The sequence below is a fragment of the Nycticebus coucang genome, chromosome X (assembly GCF_027406575.1).
Source record: "Nycticebus coucang isolate mNycCou1 chromosome X, mNycCou1.pri, whole genome shotgun sequence".
Taxonomy (NCBI): Eukaryota; Metazoa; Chordata; class Mammalia; order Primates; family Lorisidae; genus Nycticebus; species Nycticebus coucang.
In genome coordinates, this window is record NC_069804.1 from 145345776 (window position 1) to 145370716 (window position 24941).

General features: G+C 39.0%; 1 protein-coding gene across 1 annotated transcript in view; it reads right to left on the minus strand.

The window, feature by feature from the left end:
• CUL4B (cullin 4B) overlaps positions 1 to 23973 on the minus strand; it is a 35842-nt gene extending 11869 nt beyond the window's left edge. The window contains exons 1-13 of the mRNA XM_053580084.1: positions 23845 to 23973; positions 22595 to 23128; positions 20414 to 20529; positions 8299 to 8402; positions 7490 to 7559; positions 6000 to 6073; positions 4609 to 4771; positions 4376 to 4465; positions 3987 to 4069; positions 3162 to 3229; positions 2237 to 2355; positions 1442 to 1634; positions 421 to 525 (exon numbers count right to left, since the gene is read on the minus strand). Coding sequence (XP_053436059.1) covers positions 421 to 525; positions 1442 to 1634; positions 2237 to 2355; positions 3162 to 3229; positions 3987 to 4069; positions 4376 to 4465; positions 4609 to 4771; positions 6000 to 6073; positions 7490 to 7559; positions 8299 to 8402; positions 20414 to 20529; positions 22595 to 23128; positions 23845 to 23872 — 1747 coding nt within the window. The 5' untranslated portion in view covers positions 23873 to 23973. The remainder of the gene's footprint in view (positions 1 to 420; positions 526 to 1441; positions 1635 to 2236; positions 2356 to 3161; positions 3230 to 3986; positions 4070 to 4375; positions 4466 to 4608; positions 4772 to 5999; positions 6074 to 7489; positions 7560 to 8298; positions 8403 to 20413; positions 20530 to 22594; positions 23129 to 23844) is intronic.
• Positions 23974 to 24941: the final 968 nt, after the last annotated feature.

Below are 24941 nucleotides of genomic sequence, written 5' to 3' on the forward strand. Positions count from 1 at the left end.
CACACCATTACTCAAAGTTATTCTGCTGTATAATACACCATATCCAAGTTTGTTAAGTGCAAGAAACATTAGAGGTCTATTTTTGTGCCAGACATTTTAAAAGGTCTTTATTGTAAAAATAAAATTAAGATTGCATTAACTTTTCTTAGGAAAAACTTTAGTTGACTGGTAGCTTTGGCACTAATATTTGTGACATTAAAACAAGTAGCAAAAATCAAGGCTACTTAACAGTGGAAAAGTCAAAGCACAAGGCAATTAAATAATATTCTTTAAATATTTCTAATGAATTAAATGCAAGGAATAAGATATAATTTTAAATCTCTAATTCCCAAATAAATATTCCTTCTAGGTAGAATATACTTGCTAGCTTCTGAGCTGAGTGGTTTTTTAGAAAAAAAATATTAAAATAGTTATACTTACCATAGATAAATCTAAATATGATCATAATTTTATCCAACATTTTCTCAAGTTCTTCATCTGTAGCTTCTTTGTTGCCTGCGCGAAGCTTTGAATCTACATATTTAGCTAAAATGGGAGAAAAATTTGTTAATGTCCACAAGTATTGATGAGGTACTAGACATTATACATACCCAAAGACCAGTATGATATCCTGACTTTTTTAATGCTTCAGAGATACATATAACATTATTATAAAGTCTCCAAAGTCAGGGAGACCAAGTGTCTTGTTTAATGCCACAGACCTAATACCAGAGCCTGAACTCAAACCCAAGTCTTGTCTCTACATCAAATCTATTTCTACAACACCAATGTTCATTAAAATGGGATACAGATATCCCTTGGGGAAGGCTGCATATAGCCCTGTGCAGGGATAATCAAAACCACTGAAAGACATGGGGCATCTTTTGGAGTGTCTATTTTACACTGATGGTAAGCAATCTTGAACATTACTATTAAAATAAACGACATATGTTACAGAACAGAAAGTATAATTTGCTAAACATTTAAGGATAAAAAGTAGACAAGGCTTCAACAAAATTTCACATCTTTACACTAAATGGGCCCAAATCTTTAGGTTATTTTTTACCCTGGACTTTTCCCTTTCTTACCAGCAACTATAATTTTGTGCTGTCCTTTTGTGCAGTTCTAAGTGTAGGCCTCTAGAAATAGCACCCTGCCCCATATCTAATCACTGAAGGCTTGGAAAATGGACAATCAAGATTATTATTAGTAAAAGTAAACAGGGTCCAATGTACTTTCTCATAAAGAAAGCACATCATGTTTGAGATGTGGGCTTTGAGACATTCTTTACCTTAAAGGACTTTATTGCTTATATCCAGGTTCTTAGAAACACTTCAACCTTGTTATTACCAGCTAAACATCCTTAAATGAGGTATAAGTGCACTAAAACCTTGTCAAAAATTCAGATTGAGATTTATGACTAAATGAACATCAAGTAACTGCAAAAAAACTGGAAAAATACCTATAAGTTCAGCAGGTTTATTTGGTCTTTTGTTAATGAATGTTTCAAATGCTTCTTTCATGGCGTTGATAAATTTTTCATTCTTCAGAAAGCAGATATCAATTATATGGTCAACTTTATCTTTAAAATCCAGCAATTCTTGAACCATAGTTTTATCTTTTTCAGGATTAATTACAATAGTGCTACCAAATGCCTAAAAATAAAAATTACCACTTTTTAATGGAATGGAATTATCTACAATGAAAATTCCCAAATTATATTTTAAGTTGGCACATATATTTAAAAATCTTAAAAAATTAAAATTGTGTTGAAGTGGGGGGAAAAATGAAGCGATAAAATATCCAGCTTGACAACATTCATCCATAATCACAAAAGTAGTTAGAAATGATCACTGGGTATACCATATTATAACAGAGTATCATTAGAAGGCTCTGGGGAATTTCCTTATTTTTTAAATAGTCAGCTTTGAATATTTTAAAAATGGCAATTGGGCTTCTGTGTAAGACTGAAGAAAGGAAAGAAATATTGGGTTCAAAAAAGGTCTTTCTTTTTCTACATTCACAGCTTTAAGTATTGGAGCTAGAAATCACATCAGACATTAATCAGATTTTATTGCTGATTTGTCACAGAGCTATCATTCTCAGGATGACTGTTTTCAAAATTCCTATTATTTAAAAAAAAAAATCCCCTCCTTAAAAGAAGTGGATAAAACAAGAAACACTCGCCAATATGCTTTCTTGGTATATAGATTATAAGCCATGAGAGGGGAAAAAATAACATGTACGTTGTTAATACCTTAATATATTCAATCCACTGTTGCAAGAGAACCTGAACTCCACCTCGAACTCTACTAAAGAGCTGATACAGAAGAGATAAATCTTGAATTCGGTTTTCATCAAGGAGGTTATTTAAACCTGAATTTTAAAACATTTTGGCATTAAAATAAAAAAGTAAACAAAATTATCAGATATTTTAGTAAAATTTAAGTTAAAACTATTATTTTAATATTGGTTTGAACTATGACTAGACTGTGAGTTGTAATGTAAGATTTCCTATGAATTAAACCCAAATAGACATTACCTTTCTGGGTAAAAACTCAATATAGCTATTTTAGTTGCTTTAGAAATAGTTGATTCTATTCTATGCAAAAGAAAAGATTGTTGGAGAGAACAATAAGACTTTTGCCAACTTGTAGCATTGTCAAAGTAAAATTGAGGGTATACTGTAAGACAACTTGAGATTAGTAGAAGTGTTTGATTTTACATACTATGAATAAAAAAAGAAACCCCACTTTAGCACAAAAAGGATTGCCTTTCCTTACTGTAGTTGTACATATTAAGTCAAGAATTTCCCACTGCTTCTCTCTCTCTTTTTTTTTTTTTTTAAGAGACATAGTCTAAGTTGTTGAAGCTGGCCTTGAACTCCTGGGCTCAGGCAATCCTCTAGCCTCAGCTTTCTGAGTAGCTGGGACTATAGGTGCGTGCCAACCACTGTGTACTGGTACTGGTAGACAACTCACTTCTAGTTACTCTTTCACTCAGTTAAGGAAACCAGCTCCTCCAGAAAGTTTACTGTGATGAATAGGTGAAAAAGATTGTAACCATCTTCAGAAATGCAGCTACATGCTATTAAGCTTTTAAAATGGCAGTATTTTAAAGGATTCCCTATGTGTTTGCTATTACCATTTTTAAAGTAATCTTATTTACAAATTGTTAATTACCTTTCTGAAGAATTGCTGTTAAATGTTCACCTAGCAGTTGTTTTTCTACAGTAGCAATTAATGACTTCCTACAAGGAAAAATAGTTTAGGATTATTGACATTTGATTTTCCTGAAAATGTAAAGCCTCTTCCTAAGGGGAAAAAAGTCAAATAACTAATCGTATGTTAATTTCAAAATTCCTGTCCTACATATAAATTATTGGTGCTTAAAGTTACTCTAAGCCCAGAAGAAGGAAATGCTGTGTATTTCAAAATTTAATTTATATCACAAAATAAATATTTCCATGGTTTTGCTGTGGCTAGCCTTTTCTAAGTTTCTCTACTTTTAGTAAAGAAATTATCTATGGTGTTTACTTAAACCCCATGATTGGTAACACGGTAGAACCTCTGTAAGTTTTTGTGCCAAGAAACTGTAACAAACTGGTCAACACAAGGAACTAGGCCTACTATACCAGATAGTCTATGAGAATTAGGTCAACTTAAGGAGGTGGTCAACTATGGAGGTTCTATTGTATTTAGGAAGCACAGAAAGTCTTTCCTATGAAAAGCTATTCAATTTTAATCAGCCCAAAGATTTCAAAGATCACATCAGTCTTTAATATAATTTTTAATTACAGCCTAAAAACACACAGCAACCAATAATCAAAGCCTTGATTAAATTTAATAAACCAGGGAAAATAACGACTTGAAGTTTACATTGTGAAAACAACTGTTAAAATCTCAAAATCATATCCATAAATATTAACATGTTTAGGATGCCTAAAGTGCCTTAACTGATTTGAGGACAGTTTAAGACTATTAGGCTGAGCATATATTAATACTTACTGGGTGGTCTGATCTAAGTAAGTAATAAGTCTGTCTGCTTCTTCATCTAGACGTTTGTTAACATGATGAAGATATTCAGGAACCTACAAAGACAGTGTTTTATATTACTGTTTTCCTCCCCATAAATCACTCAGAAAATATCAAGTCCAAAAGATCCTGGGAGCAGCCCTGTCAAATGTGATGGGGTAGAATCATACGAAAATTATAGGTAAAGTTCATGATCTAGACAGAATTCTGGCCTTTAAGAAGAGAGAAAAGAAAGGAGTACCTAAGTGAGAGAAGAATATCACAATGCTGTAAAGACAAACGCAAAGAAAACCTTATATTCTATTATACAAAGTAAAGTCTATTGCGAGAAACAGGATTTATTAATCACAATTTTTAAATACCTCTCTTTCTTGCATTAATTTTTGGCCTTCAGCTGCATACAGCCGGTTAGTTTCTTCCAAAAATCGTTGTTCAAAAGAATCTTGATAAATCTGGGAGAAGGGAACGAAGGAGTTCATTTACTCAATAAATATTTACAAAATGTCCTCTATGTAAACAGCACTATGAATCTGGGGTTTAAATATCAACCTAGGGATAGCAATCAGCTTTATAGTAACTGAAGTAGTTAACTTACTTGCAAATCAGAGAGCATGCTTAAAAGGCTTCGGAGTAAACTTCTATCAATTGCTTCACCATTCCTTTCCCTCTCAATCAAGAGAAGAATACCATCAATTGTCTTATTCTGAACTTTCTGATCACTTATGATATGAGCCCTAAATAACTCCAGTCCCATGTCCCTAAAATAAAAAAAATACATAATCTAGATTAATTGACAATAATACCACTTCTAAAGAGGCTTAACTTCTTACCACATGTTAATTAGGGCTCCAGGGTTTGAAGTAGCAACTGTAAAAGGATAAAATCCAACACATTTAATTTTGAATAACATTATTAGATTAAAGCATACAGGAAACTCATTTTGTCTTGAATGAGAATTGAAGCTAAATTCTTGTCTTCCTCCATAACTAACTTTTCTTATATTTTTCCTCCTGTGGATTTCTTCCTTAGTCAAATCAAGAGATAAAATTAGTTCAAAGACAGAAAATAGTTTTCAACATACTGGTATTGAAGGTTTATATCATTTATCAAGTGACTTTGGTACTCAAAACTCAGTGAACTCGGTGGGGCATGGTGGCTCACACTTATAATCCTAGCACTCTGGGAGGCCAAGGCGGGTGAATAGCTTGAGGTCAGGAGTTGGAGACCAGCCTAAGCAAAAGAGATTCCGCCTTTATTAAAAATGGAAAAATTTGGCTGGGCATGGTGGCTCACCCTTAGAATCCTAGCACTCTGGGAGGCTCAGACGTGTGGGTTGTCTGAGCTCAGGAGCTCGACAGCAGCTTGAGCCAGAGTGGGACCCCATCTCTAAAAATAGCTGGGCGTTGTGGGCGTCTGTAGTCGCAGCTATTCAGGAGGCTGACACAAGAGGATCACTTGAGCTCAAGACTTTGAGGTTGCTCTTAGCTCTGATGCCACAGCATTCCTGAGGGCAACAAACTGTGACTTTGTCTCAAAAAACAAACAAACAAAAAAAAAAACTGTCTTGATCTTTGCTGTAGGGAGAGCTAGGCACATAATAGGGAAAGAGTTCATTACATCATTCTATTTTTGTGTGTATGTGAACTTTTCCATAATGACATTTAAAAAAATGAGTGAACTCTTGATGATCAGTAGTAAAATGATTCATTCATAAATTAATACTGCAGAGCAAACTAATAATGCCCTTATCTAACAAAAAACTCCTTTATAAATTAATATACGCTCAGGGAATGTTAACTATCTTCAATATTAGCATAAGCAACGTATCATTAAGAATGTAAAGCTGCTATAAATAAGAATGTAGAAGCCAAATCTGAATTTTTAGGAGAATATTCACAATATTGCTTACACTCTTTCATGAGTGTAATTAAGATTTGACTACGATTTGTAACTTATATTTTCATAATGCTTTTATGGCATCCTTACCAAATGGAGGGTAGCATTGAATTCTGAAGAACGTAAGTTCTATCCAGAAACAAAAAAATGCTCCTGATCATGATCTGCCAATGGAAAAAAAAAAAAAAAAGAAATCAAACATTTTTTTCTATTTTATAAATCTGAAAATTTGTTCTTAATAAGAATAAAAATGTAGGGTTCATTTGTGTGTGTATATATATATATTCGATTACTAGGATTAAATAAGCAGATAAACACATCTGAGAATATGCCCATACCATTTTTATTATTCTATTGTCTTAATCCTTGCTGTGATGTCTAGAAAAAAAGATACTGAAAACGGTCTTCCAATTTCTTTGCTACTTAGGAGTAATTGAAAACAAAAGCAGGGCTTGGCACCTGCAGCACAGTGGTTACAGCGCCAGCCACATACACTGAGGCTGGCAGGTTTGAAACCAGCCTGGGCCAGCTAAACAATAATGACAACTGCAACAAAAAAATAGCCGGGCACTGTGGAGGGTGCTATTAGTCCCAGCTATTTGGGAGGCTAAGGCAAGAGAATCACTTAAGACCAAGAGTTTGAGGTTGCTGTGAGCTGTAATGCCACAGCACTCTACTGAGGGTGGCATAGTGAGACTGTCTCAAAAAAAGAAAAGAAAAACAGAAAATGAAGGGGACGCTTATACAGTTCTTCTTTAGCAACAGTGCTTGGGGTGAAGCTACCTTAAATTGTGTATGTGACATGTGGAGTTTTCTGGTGGGCGAGATTTTAATATTCCAATTTGAGTAACATAAGGTATAAACTAATAGCTGAGTAGGAAGAACAGAAAAGGTTATCATCCGAATGAATTATAGTATAGGATTATCAGACACTTTCACAGGTAATCAAACAGTAGACTGGATAGCCATCAAGACTGACAGACAAATGTAAATTTTTAATGAGATGCATACTTTTTGGTGTCACAAAAATAAAAATGACCCTAAGATGTAAGTTATCCTAAAATGCTGGTTTTTTGCCTGTACCTTGCTGTTTTACTATAGAAAATACAACCAAAATTAGTTTCCAATGGAAAAAAAAAACACATATTGAGGAACTCTCCCTATTGCAAAGCTTTTTTCTTTCTTTTTTTTTTTTTTTTTGGAGACAGAGTCTCACTTTGTCAACCTCAGTAGAGTGCCATGGCATCACAGCTCACAGCAACCTCAAACTCTGGGGCTCAAGTGATCCTCTTGCCTCAGCCTTCCCAGTAGCTGGGACTACAGGCGTCCACCACAACACCCAGCTATTTTTAGAGACGGGGTTTCACTCTGGCTCAGGCTGGTCTTGAGCTCCTGAGCTCAGATGATCCACCCGCCTTGGCCTCCCAGAGTGCTAGGATTACAGGTGTGAGCCACCACGCCCGGCCTTATTGCAAAGCTTTTAAAACTAACATTCCCTATATGGAAGAAATTTGTTTTTTGTTTTTTAACTTCAAGGTTAAAAAAATGTTTAGCTGAAATGTACTACCTTTTCAGCTTACCATTTGTCTGCAATGGTTTTGCCAGCATCTATCAATCTTCTTTAGAAAAAGAACACTGTCCAATGAATCCATGAGATATATGTTAAAGATATTTTAAAGTACTTAGTACAAGTAATACATACAATATTAACAGCACACGTCTTAAATATGAAATACCTCATATACTAAATGAAACTAAATAGCAATAATAGAACAAAATGCTATTTCTTTTCTTTTTTTGAGACAGAGTCTCACTATGTCGCCCTTGGTAGAATGTCGTGGCATCACAGCTCATAGCAATCTCAAACTCTTGGGCTTAAGTGATTTTCTTGCCTCAGCTTACAAGTAGCTGGGACTACAGGCACCTGCCACAATGTCTGGCTATTTTTTCGCTGTATTTGTCATTGTTGTTTAGCTGGCCTGGGCTGGGTTCAAACCCATCAGCCTCAGTGCATGTAGCTGGCGCCATAACCACTGTAGTATGGGTACCGAGCCAAAATGCTATTTCTTAAACTGTAAAAAAAAAAAAATAGATCTTACTAAGAAACACCTTTAAAACAAGTCTTAATCTGATCATTATGTTTTCAGTTTATGATTTCCCTTAGAAGATTATCTTTCCTCAAATGGAAAGACAAAAAAACACAAAGACATGAAGACATGTTATTTACATGAATGCCACACGCAGACTTAGACCCTAATTAAGGCTAAAAAAAAATGACAAAACAAACATACAAAACACAGGTATTCCACTTCAAGCTGGGTTAAACAGTGAGAGATAGGAAGGAAGGATAAGACAAAAACACAAGATTTTTTTGTTTTCAAAAGGATATTCTCTGAATTGATGAATCTGTGCTCTGATGTGATCTTCACAGATCTGTCTCAGTTGTTTGTACAAGTTTGCAGAAATCTTGTAAGAACAGAGATTTTCTACAGCCTGCAAGATTAAACATGTACTTTTTAAAGGAGAGGATGGGGAGAATTTCTCAATTATTTATATCAAATTCCTATTATTTTGACATTAGTACCATGTCAGCTTATTTAAAAGGGTTATTCATCCACTTAAGACACAAGCAACAAAGCATATCAATGTGGGTGGCAAACTTTTTCATAACCAATATAGTGTACCAAAAAAGAACAAAGTACAGGTCAAACCTTTCTAGTCCAAAATCGGAAACATTTTGAACACCAATATGACACTCAAAAGACATGCATGATGCATTTCCTAGATTTTCAAATTAGGGCTGCTCCAACCAGTACATATAATTCAAATGTTCTAAAGTCTGAAAAAAATCCAAAACCTAAAACACTTCTGTCCTAAGTATTTCGGATAAGGGTCATTGAACATATATTATTAGGACTACAAGGGTTAACAATAGAGGGAATGAAGTCATGTTCTTGTTTGTGAAGACATCCAATTTATAACGACTGCTACATTAAAAACTGCCTTCTTGGGCGGCGCCTGTGGCTCAGTTGGTAGGGCGCCGGTCCCATATACCGAGGGTGGCGGGTTCAAACCCAGCCCCGGCCAAACTGCAACCAAAAAATAGCCGGGCGGGCGTTGTGGTGGGCGCCTGTAGTCCCAGCTGCTCGGGAGGCTGAGGCAGGAGAATCGCTTAAGCCCAGGAATTGGAGGTTGCTGTGAGCTGTGTGAGGCCACGGCACTCTACCGAGGGCCATAAAGTGAGACTCCGTCTCTACAAAAAAAAAAAAAACAAAAACTGTCTTCTTAAAAATGTTAATAATCGGGCGGCGCCTGTGGCTCAGTCGGTAAGGCGCCAGCCCCATATGCCGAGGGTGGTGGGTTCAAACCCGGCCCCGGCCAAACTGCAACCAAAAAAATAGCCGGGCGTTGTGGCGGGCGCCTGTAGTCCCAGCTACTCGGGAGGCTGAGGCAAGAGAATCGCTTAAGCCCAGGAGTTGGAGGTTGCTGTGAGCTGTGTGAGGCCACGGCACTCTACTGAGGGCCATAAAGTGAGACTCTTGTCTCTTAAAAAAAAAAAAATGTTAATAATTTTCACAAGCAGAACTCCATTTTGAGTTTAAAAACTAATTTCAGCAATTGTTTATGTATTATATGGGTTGGAAAGTTCTACTACAATTGAATCAAAATTTATTTATCCTTTCTTAGATTTTCCTGAATAGAACAAAGCAAAAGTTATTGCTAGCAGTATTATAACTAAGTACCTTTTTTCCTAAGAATAGTCAAATAAATATTTAAAATTCACATAACTGAATAAACATGAATACAAAGGAAGCAAATGCATTTTTACTTCATTCTAATAGTTGAATTGGTCTTCTTTTATACTCAGATCCCAAAGGAGAACCTTCAGATTTCAGTGAACTTATTATTCGTATCAAAAGACTTATAAATTTAAAACAAGAAGCAAGCATAGTAAAACTCTTTGGGTAAATTCAGATATAATCTACAATTCCAACTAGAAATGACTTAAGTATTCCTTTCTCACCACAACAGAAAGCAAAAATTCCATTAGAATGGACTCTTAGGGGGGCACCTAATTTCTGTTGGTTGGAGTTGGAAGTTACATTTCCAGTGTGCAGGTCCAGTAAATAAATTACCAAATGAAAAGAAAGCTTAAAGGAAACCTCTTAAAACATGAGAGGGAGATCACCACACTTCACCAGGAAACAGCATGCCAATTAGATTCTGCAGCTACGAAGGAATAAGAAGGCTAAGTCTCTGCTGGCCTGGCCACTTTCCACATGATGGGGGTTAGGCCACAAATGCTTAAGGGTATATTTATGTTTATTTCATGTGCCCCTGTGTTCATACTGGTTTTCTGTGCACTGTCCCCCTTACCCCTTTAATATTTTTCTCATTATATCTTGGTGTTTCTTTTGAGTGACTGACTCATCTCCTTAGCATTTCCCATTTCCTTGCTTAGATTCTGTCATATGACTTAGTGTGTACATCATATTCTCCACATTTCCCACTTCTAGTACTTCTCCATGTCCTATTTATCTCATTTTGTTCTGCTGTGTTTCTCTTTCTCCCATAAAACAGCTCTTGACGCACTTATTTATCTTTTCACGTAAGATACCACATTCCCAGGCGGTGCCTGTGCTCAGTGGGTAGGGCGTCGGCCCCATATACCGAGAGTGGCGGGTTCAAACCCAGCCCTGGCCAGCTAAAACAGCAGTGACAACTGCAACAAAAATAGCCGGGCATTGTGGCAGGCACCTGTAGTCCCAGCTACTTGGGAGGTTGAGGCAAGAGAATTGCCTAAGCCCATGAGCTGGAGGTTGCTATGACCTGTGACGCCATGGCGCTCTACCAAGGGCAACAAAATGACACTGTCTCTTAAAAAAAAAGATATCACATTCCCTTACTACCCAATTAAGTCTCATTTCTTCTAACAAGTTTGTATTAATTGCCTTAGCTGTCAGTGACTCACATGGCATTCCCACTAATATTAATACCACAATAACTCCTCATTGAGTTAATACTATTTATCTTTTTATGTGTATATTCAGCCTGCCAGATTCTCCTTACTGATAGAAAGAGATCATGTGGTAATGTACCTGTAAGTTCTTCAATACATAGTTTTTGGGCTTTCAACCAGGTAAGTATTCAAAAAACTAACATATCTACAAAATAATTAGCGATGTGTCCTGTACATGAAAGGGGATTCTAGTATAAAGAGAATACTTGCCAGAAAACATGTAATTACAACAGACTGTGCGAGATATGATGATGGGGATAAGCAGGGAGATGAGGCCCCTAGCCTAGCCTTTAGGACAGGGCAAGTCAGAAAAATCTTCCTGGGCACAATGTAAAGAGGAAGAATCCTATAAACTCAGAAGGAAATGGACAGTTTGTGGAAACAGTAAGAAACTGAATTAAGCTGGGCTTTATAGTACACAGCCTCACCCATGTTTAGCTGGAAGGTGGTTTAAGAAGTTTGAAGCATACCCCATGACTACTGTATTAATGTACACAGCTGTGATTTAGTAAAAACTGAAATAAATTTTTTTTTAACCATTTGCAATGCAAAAAAAAAAAAAAAAAGTTTGAAGCAATTGGCTTGGCGCCTGTAGCTCAGCAGCTAGGGCGCCAGCCACATACACTGGAGCTGGCAAGTTCGAACCCAGCCTGGGCCTGACCAACAACAATGACAACTGCAAGCAAAAAATAGGTAGGCGTTGTGGCGGGCACCTGTAGTCCTACCTACTTGGGAGGCTGAGGCAAGAGAATCGGTTAAGCCCAAGAGTTTGAGGTTGCTGTGAGCTGTGATGCCACAGCACTCTACCAAGGGTGACATAGTTGAGACTGTCTCAAAAAAAAAAAAAAAGTTTGTAGCAAGGAAAGGCAGAAGTATCTAAGGTGAATTTTGAAGGTCTGATTCAAAGCAAACACTCTGCTTCCCTGAATTAGCTTTGACTGTGTCTTAACATATATACCAGATCTAATAATTACCCTTCCCCAACAACCTTCCATCAAGCTCTTTGTGTACTGTTAATGGAGAAAGCAAAAAGAAAGGACAGAACTGTGTGGTACTTGGTCTACTATCATTTATGTAAAAAATGGGAAAAATGAATAAAAACACAGCTGTTTTTACATACATAAACCATCTCTGGAAAGATATTCAAAAAATGAATGTTTGTTGTGAGGAGGACTAGCTTGGGGGTTGGACGACAGAGTAGAAGTAAGATTTTTCACTAAATGCACTGCATTTTGGTCTTTGAACCAGAGGAATACAATAAGTAATCAAAAAACTTAAAACCTGGGCGGCGCCTGTGGCTCAACGTGTAGGGCGCCAGTCCCATATGCCGGAGGTGGCGGGTTCAAGCCCAGCCCCGGCCAAAAAAAAAAAAAAAAAAAAAAAAAACTTAAAACCTGGTTGGGCGTGGTGGCTCACACCTGTAATCCTAGCACTATGGGAGACTGAGGCGAGTGGGATGCCTGAGCCTACAGGTTCAAGACCAGCCTGAGCCAGAGCCAGACCCTGTCTCTAAAAATAGCCAGGTGCTATGGTAGATGCCTATAGTCCCAACTACTTGGGAGGCTGAGGCAAGAGAATCGCCTGAGCCCAAGACTTTGAGGTTACTATGAGCTATGATGCTATGACATTCTACTGAGGGCGACGAAGTGAGACTCTGTCTCAAAGACAAAAACAAAAACTTAAAACCCTTCCAATTTCCCCATGACCATACTTTTTAATGGTGTTAAGGCCATTCCTACCATTTTAGCTTCATGTCTGATAATAACCTTCCACACACCCTGTGATCTAAGCACTATGCTTTCCTCATTTTTGAACAAAGTTTGTTTGGAGCAATGTGTCTGAAATAGTAGCTTTCAAAACTTTTTCACCTGTGGCATCATAGCTCACCGCAACCTCCAACTCTTGGACTTAAGCGATCCTCTTGCCTCAATTTTTCTATTTTTAGTAGAGATGGGGTCTGGCTTTTGCTCAGGATGGTCTCAAACTTGTGAGCTCAAGCAATCCACCTGCCTCAGCCTCCCAGAGTGTTAAGATTACAGGCGTGAGCCACCACACTTGGCCCCTGGCAATATCTTTCAAAGCCACAGATGCCTTTACCCTTTGACCTAGCAACCTAATTCTGGGAGGCTAGCCATCATCTACTCAAAGTGCAGTCCACAGACCAGTGTTGATTCACAGGCTATAATAACTTCATGGTAAGATCAGTGCAGAAATTAGAGAGTCAGTGTTTAAAAATCTTCATAGTAGGGCGGCGCCTGTGGCTTAGTCGGTAGGGCGCTGGCCCCATATACCGAGGGTGGTGAGTTCAAACCCGGCCCCGGCCAAAACTGCAACCAAAAAATAGCCGGGTGTTGTGGCGGGCACCTGTAGTCCCAGCTACTCGGGAGGTTGAGGCAAGAGAATCGCTTGGGCCCAGGAGTTGAAGGTTGCTGTGAGCTGGGTGAGGCCATGGCACTCTACCGAGGGCCATAAAGTGAGACTCTGTCTCTACAAAAAAAAAAAAAAAAATCTTCATAGTAATGTGACAGAGTAATTTTTATGTGTGTTGAGCCTAATAAAATATTTGGGCTTAAAAAAAAACCTTTTTCACCCCAAGTTGCATTGAGAAATATTTTATGTTGGACATATGCACCAGAATGTTTATTGCAGCTCAATTCATAATCACCAAGATGCAGGATCAACCCAAGTGCCCAAATTATACATTAATAGATTAATAAAATGTGGTATATGTATGCAATGGAATACTATTCAGCCGTAAAAAGATGGAGACTTTACGTCTTTTGTATTAACCTGGATGGAGTTGGAGAATATTCTACTTAGTGAAGTATCACAAGAACAAAAAAGAATCCAATGTACTCAATATTAATATGAAACTAGTAGATGAACAAATATATACCTACATAAGAGAATATAACATAATTAAACTCCAATGGGGGGAAGAGAAGGAAGATAAAGGATTGAGGCATTCTCACCTAACAGACACAATGTAAGGGTATAATGGCACACCTCCTGGGTGAAGGGCACAACTACAATTTGGAATCTATGTAACTAATGCAAAGAACGCAACCTAAACCATCTATGCTGTGATATTAATCTGAAATTAAAAAAATATTTTATGTCACCCATAGTAGATAAAATAAATTTAGGTAATTGAGATAAAATCTTCATTATTATTATTTGTGATGCACTCTGATTACTTTCTATTTTGTTTCTTTCTTAAAAATGCTGGCCATAGGCTGCCCCTGTGGCTCAGTCGGTAAGGCACCGGCCCCATATACCGAGGGTGGCGGGTTCAAACCCGTCCCCGGCCAAACTGCAACCAAAAAAAAAAAATAGCCGGGCGTTGTGGTGGGCGCCTGTAGTCCCAGCTACTCGGGAGGCTGAGGCAGGAGAATCGCTTAAGCCCAGGAGTTGGAGGTTGCTGTGAGCTGTGTGAGGCCACAGCACTCTACCGAGGGCCATAAAGTGAGACTCTGTCTCTACAAAAAAAAAAAAAAAAAAAAAAAAAAAAAAAAAAAAAAACAATGCTGGCCATAGGCTCAGCACTCATAGCTCACTGAGTAGGGCGCCAACCACGTACACCAAAGGTGGTGGGTTTGAGCCTGGCCCTGCTAAACAACAATGACAACTGCAGGGGCGGCGCCTGTGGCTCAGTCGGTGAGGCGCCGGCCCCATATACCGAGGGTGGCGGGTTCAAGCCTGGCCCCGGCTGAACTGCAACCAAAAGATAGCCGGGCCTTGTGGTGGGCGCTTGTAGTCCCAGCTACTCGGGAGGCTGAGGCAGGAGAATCGCTTAAGCCTAGGAGTTGGAGGTTGCTGTGAGCTGTATGATGCCATGGCACTCTACCGAGGGCCATAAAGTGAAACTCTGTCTCTACAAAAAAAAGAAAAAAACAATGACAACTGCAACCAAAAAATAGCCAGGCGTTGTGGCAGGCACCTATAGTCCCAGCTACTCGGGAGGCTGAGGCAAGAGAATCGCTTAAGCCCAGGAGTTGGAGGTTGCTGTGAGATGTGACGCCACGGCACTCTACTGAGGGTGACAGAGTGAGACTCTATCTCAAAAATAAATAAAAAGTAAATAAAAATAAAAAGACTTAAAATTACCAAGGACTAAGAAGTTATACACACATTTTAAAAAATAGCAATGATAGGGCAGGGCCCGTAGCTCAGTGGGTAGGGTGCTGGCCATATAAACCCAGGCTGGCGGGTTTGAATCCAGCCCGGGCCTGCTAAACAAAGACAACTGCAACAACAACAAAAAATAGCCAGGCCTTTTGTGGGCACTTGTAGTCCCAGCTACTTGGGAGGCTGAGGCAAGAGAATCGCTTACGCCCAACAGTTTGAGGTTGCTGTGAGCTGTGATGCCATAGCACTTTACCGAAGGCAACATAGTGAAAACTCTTGTCTTAAAAAATAATTAAAAAATAGCAGTGATAGTACTAATAATAATGCAGTAAAAAGAACAGAAATACATAATGTGTAATGACTAAGCTTTAAAACATCAATAGAGTAACACAAAGAATCCAATCGCTAGTCAACAACACTAAGAATCTATCTTCTCTCTCATAACCACTGACTGTTAAAGCAACCAGATTTTACAACGGACAGCCTGCACTATTTGCTTCTAGTTTTGTGGTCCTCTGCTCTATACATGAATCATTTATAAAAATGTTCATTATTTAATATTTTTTCAAAAAAAGCTAACCAGAATTTCCATTTTAATGACAGATACAATTATTTTCATTAGAACTGAAGTATGGACTAGGCCTACCTTCAAAATTAGCTAGACATTTATGAGAATAAATGTTGCACTCCCATATATAAACTTCTAGCAGCTCAAAAAAAGGTAGCTGATTTTATTTTTTAGAGATAAGGTCTGACTATGCTGCCCAGGCTGGCCTCCAACGGTCCTCCTCCCTGAGCCTCCCCAGTAGCTGGGACTATAGGCATGTGCCAGTAAGTCCAGGCACCTAGTTTTAAAACACTATGCAGCTACTCATACAAAAACTGAGAACATGAGGAAAATAATCCCATTATTTAAAATGTTACTTAGTAAAAAACACACAAAAACCAACCTTCCAATATATTCTTGCACAAAGTGCAGAGGAACGCTGTTCCTAGAGAGTTCTCTTTTTCTATTATTTTTTCAATTTTGCTAATGGTGTCTACTGAAGCATATTTGGAATGTAATCTATTTATCAGCCAGCTGTTCTGGCCTACTGTGGATTTAGAATTTAAAGACATACATGTGGCTTTTAGAGCTCTAAAATAAATATAATTATATAATAAAGATTTCTTTTTTGAAGACAAGTATTTATTAGCATTGATGATACCGATATATAGCAGGGACTGTACTAAGTTCTTTTTTGGAATAATTTATAACTACATAACCTTGTGATACAGGTAAATGTTAGTGTCTTCATTTTGTAAATGAGGAAACCAAGGCTTAAAGAAGTAACTCACCCAAAGTCATATGATGAATAATAGATCTCCAAACTAAGACAGGCTAATCAACCCAAAAGCCAGTAAGTGCATTTAACCAAAGTCTTGTTTGTTGTTAATCAAAAACAAACAAGTAAACAAAAAAGCCAAACCAAAATATTAATCACTGCCTCATTCTTACAGAATTTCAAGGTTGTCAAGGAAAGACGATTTTAAAACTCAGGTACAATTCTCATTTAAAATTATTTTAGAAAGACAATGTTCGCTTATTACAAATATACTAAGAACAGTATGTTCTTTTCTAGAAATGAAAAAATTAGTAGGCAGTACACGCAACCCACACTAGGGACTTCCATATTGCAGCTTTAAAGCAAGATGGTTTTTCATGCAGAAAACAGTTCTGAATAAATATATGCCAACAAGTGTTTACTTCAGGGAAAGAGGGTGAGATAATGGTTTACAGAACTTTTGTTTAGCGTGCTGGCCATGCACAGGGGGTGGCAGGTTCAAACCCGGCTTGGGCCTGCTTAAAAATAAAAAAAGATTCCCATTTTGGCGGGTGCCGGGGCTCACACCTATAATCCTAGCTCTCTGGGAGGCTGAGGTGGGTGGATAGCTTGAACTCATGAGTTCAAGACCAGCAAAATTGAGACCTGGTCTCTACTAAAAACAGGAAAAAAACAAAACAAAACCGAGGCAAGAGGATTGCTTGTCTCCATGAGTTGGAGGTTGTGAGCTATGATGCCACAGAACTCTACCCAGGGCGACAGCTTGAGGCTCTGTCTCAAAGAAAAAAAGAACTTTTGTTTATTTTAACCACATATTTCTATACTGTTTTAATTTTAGGAAAGTACTTTTATTGTATTTTAATGAGTTAAAAATCAAACAAGCACCTAAAATCCAGATGGCATGAAATAAGCTAAAAATCAATGCTTTTGAATTTGTTATAGCAAAAGTAGCAAGGTACTATGAAAAATCAAACTGAGAAGTTGCAACACTTGTGATTTCAGGTTAATGAAATGCAACTGAAAAATAGCAGGTAAAATGTATGAAGTATAAGAAAGTAAAAACACAAAATGTAAGCTATAAGCTTGAAACAAAAAGATTTAACAGAATCAATATTTAGGGAAAATATTTTCAAATCAAAAAGCTCCGGAAAAATATTCAAGGTAAAGTAAATAGGGTTCATTAACTACAATCAACATTGGTTATTAAACACGGAATATTTAAAGGAACACATTATTGAAATTAAATATGCTGTATACCAGCATATCCAAATAAACTCCATATATATGCATGGATGAAAAAGTTATCTACTTTGATGATGAAGGTTTTTCCTAAACCGAATTGCTTCAACACTATACTACAGTGATATTTGAAGTGCCATGGCTTATTAGTGAAGCAGTTTGGTAGTCAAAGTGCACTGGACTAAGGAATCAAGCATCTCAGTTTGAGTCTCCTTCCACTCTGCCAATATATGGCTCCCAGCAGGTTAACTTTTCTCAAAACTAATAAAGTATTAGTAACAACTACTACCTTATCTACTTCAGAAAGGGCTTCTGTAATGCTCATATGAGATAATGTAAGATGAACCTGTGTTGTAGGCACAATACAAAGAAAAGATACCGAACCACATGAAATCTTAAAAGCCTTTCTAACTCTGGCTCCGCACCCCTAGCACAGTGGTCATGGCGCCGGCCACATACACAGAGGCTGGCAGGTTCAAACCCAGCCCAGGCCAGCTAAACAATGACAACTGCACCAAATAAAATAGCCAGGCATTGTGGTGGGCGCCTGTAGTCCCAGCTAGTTGGGAGGCTGAGGCAAGATAATTGCTTAAGCCCAAGAGTTGGAGGTTGCTGTGAGCTGTGATGCCACGGAACTGTACAGAGGGTGACACAGTGAGACTCTGTCTCAAAAAAAAGCCTTTCCAACTCTAATTCCATAATTCTACTTTTATTAGTGTGCATATCAGGAGCCCCCTATGTAATACCAAAAGAGCCAAATGAAATGGGCCATCCTTAGCTAATAACAGCACTACTACTGTCAGCTGACATTGATATAGCATTATAGGCAGCGCCCATAGCTCAGGGGTAGGACCACAGCCACATACACAGAGGCTGGTGGTTTCGAGCCTGGCCTAGGCCTGCTAAACAACAATGACAACTGCAACAAAAAAATAGTCAGGCGTTGTGGTGGGTGCCTGTAGTCCCAGCTACTTGGGAGGCTGAGGCAAGAGAATCTCTTAAGCCCAAAAGTTGGAGGTTTCTGTGAGCTGTGACGCCATGGTACTCTACCAAGGGTGACATAGTGAGACTCTGATAGCATTCTTCAAGCTAGCAACAGTGTGAAAAAATATTGCCTAGCATTATTACTATATGTTGAGCACTGTTTTGAGTGTTGTGCATGAACTGACTCATTTAATTTTTACAGCAACAGAAACTGGTGATCTCAATTGACATACTGCAAGTTAAAAAAAAACTTTACTGTGGCTTATGAAAAAGTCTGACTAGCAATAACATCATCTTATAGGATTATAGGCTTCAAGGTGTTTTTCACAAAAATTTTATTTGACTTATGTAAACAACCCTGGGAGGTAGATAGGGCAAATATTCCTTCTTATCATACAGAGTAGGAAACTAAAGGTTTAGTACCTTGCCTGAGATCACAAGAGTTAAGAACAGTCAAAACTAGATCCCAAGTTTGACTTCTGACTCCTATTCTGGGGTTTGCCCATCACCATACTGCCTCTACAACTAATAGGAAAATCACGAGTAACAATAAATTGAACTAACATAATTTCTTACAAGGTACTCATCAATATAAAACCTCAAGCTATTGTACCCTGAAGTACTTTTTAATACCAAATTGCTGATGTTATAATAGAAAGGAACTTCTTGAGGCTCGGTGCCCGTAGCACAGTGGTTACAGCGCCAGCCACAACTGGCCTGGGCCAGCTAAGTAACAATGAAAAATGTAACCAAAAAATAGCCGGGTGTTGTGGCAGGCACCTGTAGTCCCAGCTACATGGGAGGCTGAGGCAAGAGAATGGCTTGAGCCCAAGAGTTGAAGGTTACTGTGAGCTGTAACACCATGGCATTCTACCAAGGGCAACATGGTGAGACTGTGTCTCAAAAAATAAAGTAACTTCTTTTTTTTTGTAGAGACAGAGTCTCACTTTATGGCCCTCGGTAGAGTGCTGTGGCCTCACACAGCTCACAGCAACCTCCAACTCCTGGGCTTAAGCGATTCTCTTGCCTCAGCCTCCCGAGTAGCTGGGACTACAGGCGCCCGCCACAACGCCCGGCTATTTTTTGGTTACAGTTCAGCCGGGGCCAGGTTTGAACCCGCCACCCTCGGTATATGGGGCCGGCGCCTTACCAACTGAGCCACAGGTGCCACCCCATAAAGTAACTTCTTGAATTGGGTTATGTGAGTCATAAAACACAGTATGGTAGAATTTCTTGGCAGCAAGAAGTCTAAATCAGTAGTCACCCTTGACATTATATTTAAGTTACACTTTTCAAGTAAGGACCCATTTGTTAAGCAAAAGAAACATATCTGAACCTCAGGCTAAGGTGCTGTTTATTTCTAGGCTAAGCTGTGTCTTATAGCTCAGGAGGTAAGCCAACATGAGAGCAAGAAAAAGAAATGGTAAAGGCTACTAATAGAAAGTAGAATAAAGGATGTGAAGAATATCTGTAAGTCCTGAGTCCTTTCTTATAGATATATTATATAACTAAGAATTACCATAATAACATGCTACCAGAATTCATCTTTGGGATCCACGCTGTAGGAATCCATTATAGGTAACCTCTATTATACTAAGATACACCTGACTGTAATTCCTAATCAGAAGGGCCCAGGATAAGCCCAACTTACACTAGTATGATTATATCCAGTTTATGTGAGAATATGTGAAACTGTAATTAAGAGGGAATCAAAAGTCTATTAAAGGACCCATTTCAGAAAGTAAAATTCACATATACCCCATTTCAGTTTATGTTAATCAAATATGATTATCCACATTAATACATACCTGGTAGAGTTCTTCTAAATTGTACTTAATCGAAGTACTATTCTGAATAGCTTCTACTGCTTCTTTCAGTTTTTGCCAGGTTTCATCTGTGTAGTTTTCTGGTAATTTAGGCTTATCTAGATGACATGTAAAAGACTGGTATAAGAATAATATGTAGAATATAGTAACCAAAGATCCACAAAATACAATAGCATTATTGTTTTTTAAAGTAAACAGTGATCTTTATAACTATTATACCTAAATATTAAAAAACTGTATTTAAGTTTAATATAAAGAATAAAGTTTGAAATGCCATAATACTGTTTAAGTCATTTTGACTCACCTATTAAAACTGAAGGTGAGGTTTTTCTCCTATTGATTGTATTGCTTCAGAAAAATAAAAATTCAAGAATGACAGATAAAAAATAACAATCCTCATCTTCATCAAACCTAACTCAACATAAATTTTGTACCCAAGATTTAAAATACTGAGTGTCTACTATGTACAAGGTATTTTATAAACCTCTTAATTGTCCCAACAATGTCCTGAGGAAGGTATTATTATCCCTATTTTACAGCTGAGGAAAATGAGGCTAGTAAGCTTGCACAAGGTCACCAAAGCTAGTCGATAGCAAAGCTGGGATTCTAATTCAGGTCTGTTTAAGCCTCACATTTATGCAGCATCTACAGAAATGGAGAAAAACATCTTAACTCAGGTACTGAACTACATTTATAAGCCAAGTGAAATTAAAAAAAATTAAAACGTCCAAGTAACTTCAGACCAATGTAGCATTTTCAGAGTAGAAACACCTTACTCTAGGCTTTAATTTAAACTCCACTGGCCAGCAGTGAGTGAAGAAAATTTTCTAATTAAAACATCCAAATGCCTTAAAAAATGTATTTTTATTTTAGGAGGGAGAGAAAAACAAAATCTCTGAACCCAATTTGCAAATACAATTAGGATCATCACTCACATCTTAAAAAAAAAAAAAAAACACTTGGCTAATTAAATCAGTATCTTTAGGTGAAATAGTGAATACATTAGTCAATTACAATTCTTATTTACTTCAGAAAGCTCTACTATTAAGTTAGACAGAAAACAACAGTCTTGAGAGCTTGGGGATGAGAGAAGAGTGATATTAAAAAGAAAGGGTTAAAAACAACACCATAACCCTTTGCTTGAGACAAAATAGAACATATTCCTGATTTCCACACTAATATTGAAAACACAAGCATGGAGAACTTAATCTTCTCAACACTAACATTTAGCCACGCAGCACTTATCTGGTAAACATAACTTCATTCATTTACTCCTCTATTTAATAAATACTTTAGCATTAATTATCTACCAATTAAGGGTGTTGAAAAAGTAAGAAAAATGGAAACATTTTCAATAGATAAAATTAATTCAGGTTAAGAGCATTTTCAAAAATTGATTTTTTATTTGCATCCAAGAATTCACAAAACTCTACATCACGTATCCCAAACACAAAGATAAAACTTGCCTAAACGCTTCTGGTCAATACTTTATACCCATTTTAGTGATGAAAAATAGAGGTAGTAATTGCTTCCATCTTTAGACTAGTGGTACACAAAGTTACTACTTCTGTGTATACACCATATTTTTCATTTCCAAACGCTCCCTTTGGAAAGAAATGCAGATAGCTAAAAATTTTTCTCCAAATATTGCTCCCACAATGAATTTCGTGAATATAGTACTCAACATTATAAATCTAACTAAAAACATTATTTGAGCATGAAATTATCACCACTGCTATCTGTATTTCTAGGGACTGGAGAATGTGGCCTACTAAAGCACAAAAATAAAAATCCCAACAGTGCCAAGACTCACTATGCACCTGAAAAAAATAAACCTCTTTAGAATACAAATTTCTCACCTGTAAAATCCGGATCAATCATACCGATTGTCAATGTTATAAGGAATAACAGATTAAATACAAGAGATTGAGAAAATCCTCAAAATACTGCACAGAAACACCCGGTGTGCGCTGCAGCACAAGGATACTAACCACCCCCAGCAAATGAACCCTCCACCAAAAAAGGACCTCCCCTCCTCCTCATTGATTATGCATAAAACATTAGGCCATCTCTATACTGTTTAATACATTAACATAAATAGAGCACGTGACCCCTCAAGTGTCAAATCCTTAGTAAGTGATTACGGATTTGGGGCTTGGTTACCTTTAAAGTTCTTGATCACTAACTTCTTAGCAGAGCCGGGCTTGCTGTTAGCAAAGCTAGAGACGGTGGTAGATGATTTGGCTAGGCCGTTTGCATGATGCACCGAAGCCACAGAGGAGATTAATATACTCTTATTTTTAAGTTGCTGCTGCTGAGATGTTGCAGCAGTTGGTGAAGAGGAGGAGGAGGAGGAGGATTCCTCAGCCATCTTCGCATCAAACCCTACAAACTCCAGGGTGTCTTCAAAACGCAGCTTCTTCTGTATCGGGTGGCTGGAAGAAGCCACCGAAACCCCCAGGCAGAAGGACGAGGTTGAAGGGGATGCCGAATCTCTGGGCTGTAAAGGAGGAGTGGAAGAGGAGGAAGAGGTGGAATCAAAGTCTTCTCTCTCGTTACTACTGTTACTGCCGCTACTGCTGCTGCTGTTTAACTTTCTCTTCTTGGCAGAGGTGGGCGGAGTGGTGCTGGTATTACCATCAGTGGCAGATCTGACCTCCTGAGCAGCAGCAGCTGAGGGATTGGGGGAAGAAAAACCTGTTGGAAACATGAAAATAGCGGGGTCAACAGGCAGAGGAGCATCAAAAACCTACGTTTATATGCCTGCGTGCGTGTAGGAGAGAAGGTGGCAATCCTAGAGGGGGAAGGGAAGAAAGAAAAGAGGAGAAACACAGAGGACGAGAAGGAAAGTGAAGGGGGGGCTACACCGGGGGAATGGGAGGGTTTGGGAAGGCAGATAGGCTGACACCAGAAGTGAGCAGAACGAGGGGGAGAGCGAATGAGGAGGCAGACAGGTAAACGGCCGCGCCGTCCCCCTCCCCTGGTTTTCGATCTCTCTCCCCCCCTTTCTGCTGGAGCAACTCAGCGAGTCTGTGAGGCTGCAGCTCCTCCTCCTTTTCACCCTCTCTCTGGGAGGGGAGACGCTGTGGTTGGGGGGAGGAGGAGGGGGAGAGAAGCAGAGCTTGTTATTGTCAATAGCACAAGCAGCTAAAGATGGCGCTACTTCCGGTCACACGGTATTGAGGGAGGGGCGACGACTCTCTCCGGCAGTGGGGGGTGGAGGGAAGCACTGCAGCCGCCCTGGGGGCGGGGAGCTGGCGCGTGGTGGGGCGGCGGGAAAGGGGCGGCTAAAGCACCCAAGACACTCTCTTTAGTTACCCTTTTCTGTCAGCATCCTCTTCCCCTGCCCCTCCAGTAACTCCCGCCTCCTCCTTAACGGTCCCGAAAGAAGCTTCGCGCCTCAGGGTCCTTACCGGAAGTGACTGGGCAAACACTTTTCATAGCGCCCAGCTCTCGAAGCCCCCAGGTCCGACAGACTTGACTGGGGGGCGGGGGAGGGAGAAAAGGGGGGAAAGAGAAGTGGAAAGCCAGAAGGGGGCGGGCCTTCGCGACCACTTCGGAGCTATTGATTGGAGCTTTCTGTACGCGAGGGGCGGGGAGTAGCAGGAGAAGGAGCGGGAAGGAGCCCGAAAGGGGAGGAAAGGTGACGCGCGGGGCGGGATGAGGTAGCTGGGAAAAAAGAGGAGGAGGAAGAGGTGGAGGAAGGGTGTAAAAAGTAAGGGAATGGGAGAATGGAAACTTTTAAAGAGATAAAAGACTAAGGAGGGGTTGCAAGGCTAAAGGAGTAACCTGAAATGGTGAAAAACGTAATCATTACATTATGCCCCGGTTGGAGAGAATGTCACAATATTAAGATAAGATGGGAGAAGAAAATGAGCTTAGATAGGAAGAAAAGGAGTTTTTGATTTGGTGCAGGTATAAATTGTTTCTCTTTTATTCAAGGCACCACAGACCCAACAATGAATAGGCCTTGAATTTTGATAATTTAGATACTTTTTTCAGTAATGTAGGGTGTAAATTTCTTTTACCTTTTTTTTTTGAGAGAGAGTCCCACTATGTCGCCCTCGGTAGAGTGCTGTTGCGTCGCAGCTCACAGAAGCCTCAAACTCCTGGGCTAAGCGATTCTCTTGCCTCAGCCTCCCAAGTAGCTGCGCCACAACACCCGGCTTTTGTTGCAGTTGTTTAGCTGTTCCGGGCCAGGTTCAAATCCACCCCCTTGGGTGTACGTGGCTGGCGCAGTAACCAATGCGCTACGAGTGCTGAGCCTTTTTTTTTTTTTTTTTTTTTTTTTGATACAGAGTCTCACTATGTCGCCCTCAGTACAGTGCTGTAGCGTTGTAGCTCACAGCAACCTCAAACTCGGGCTTAAGTTATTCTCTTGCCTCAGCCTCTCAAGTAGCTGGTACTACAGGCTCCTGCCAGAACTCCTGGCTTAGGCTGGGTTGGAACCTCCCTGCCTAGGTATAGGTGGCCGGCACCCAAACCACTGAGTACTGGCGCCGAGTCCCTT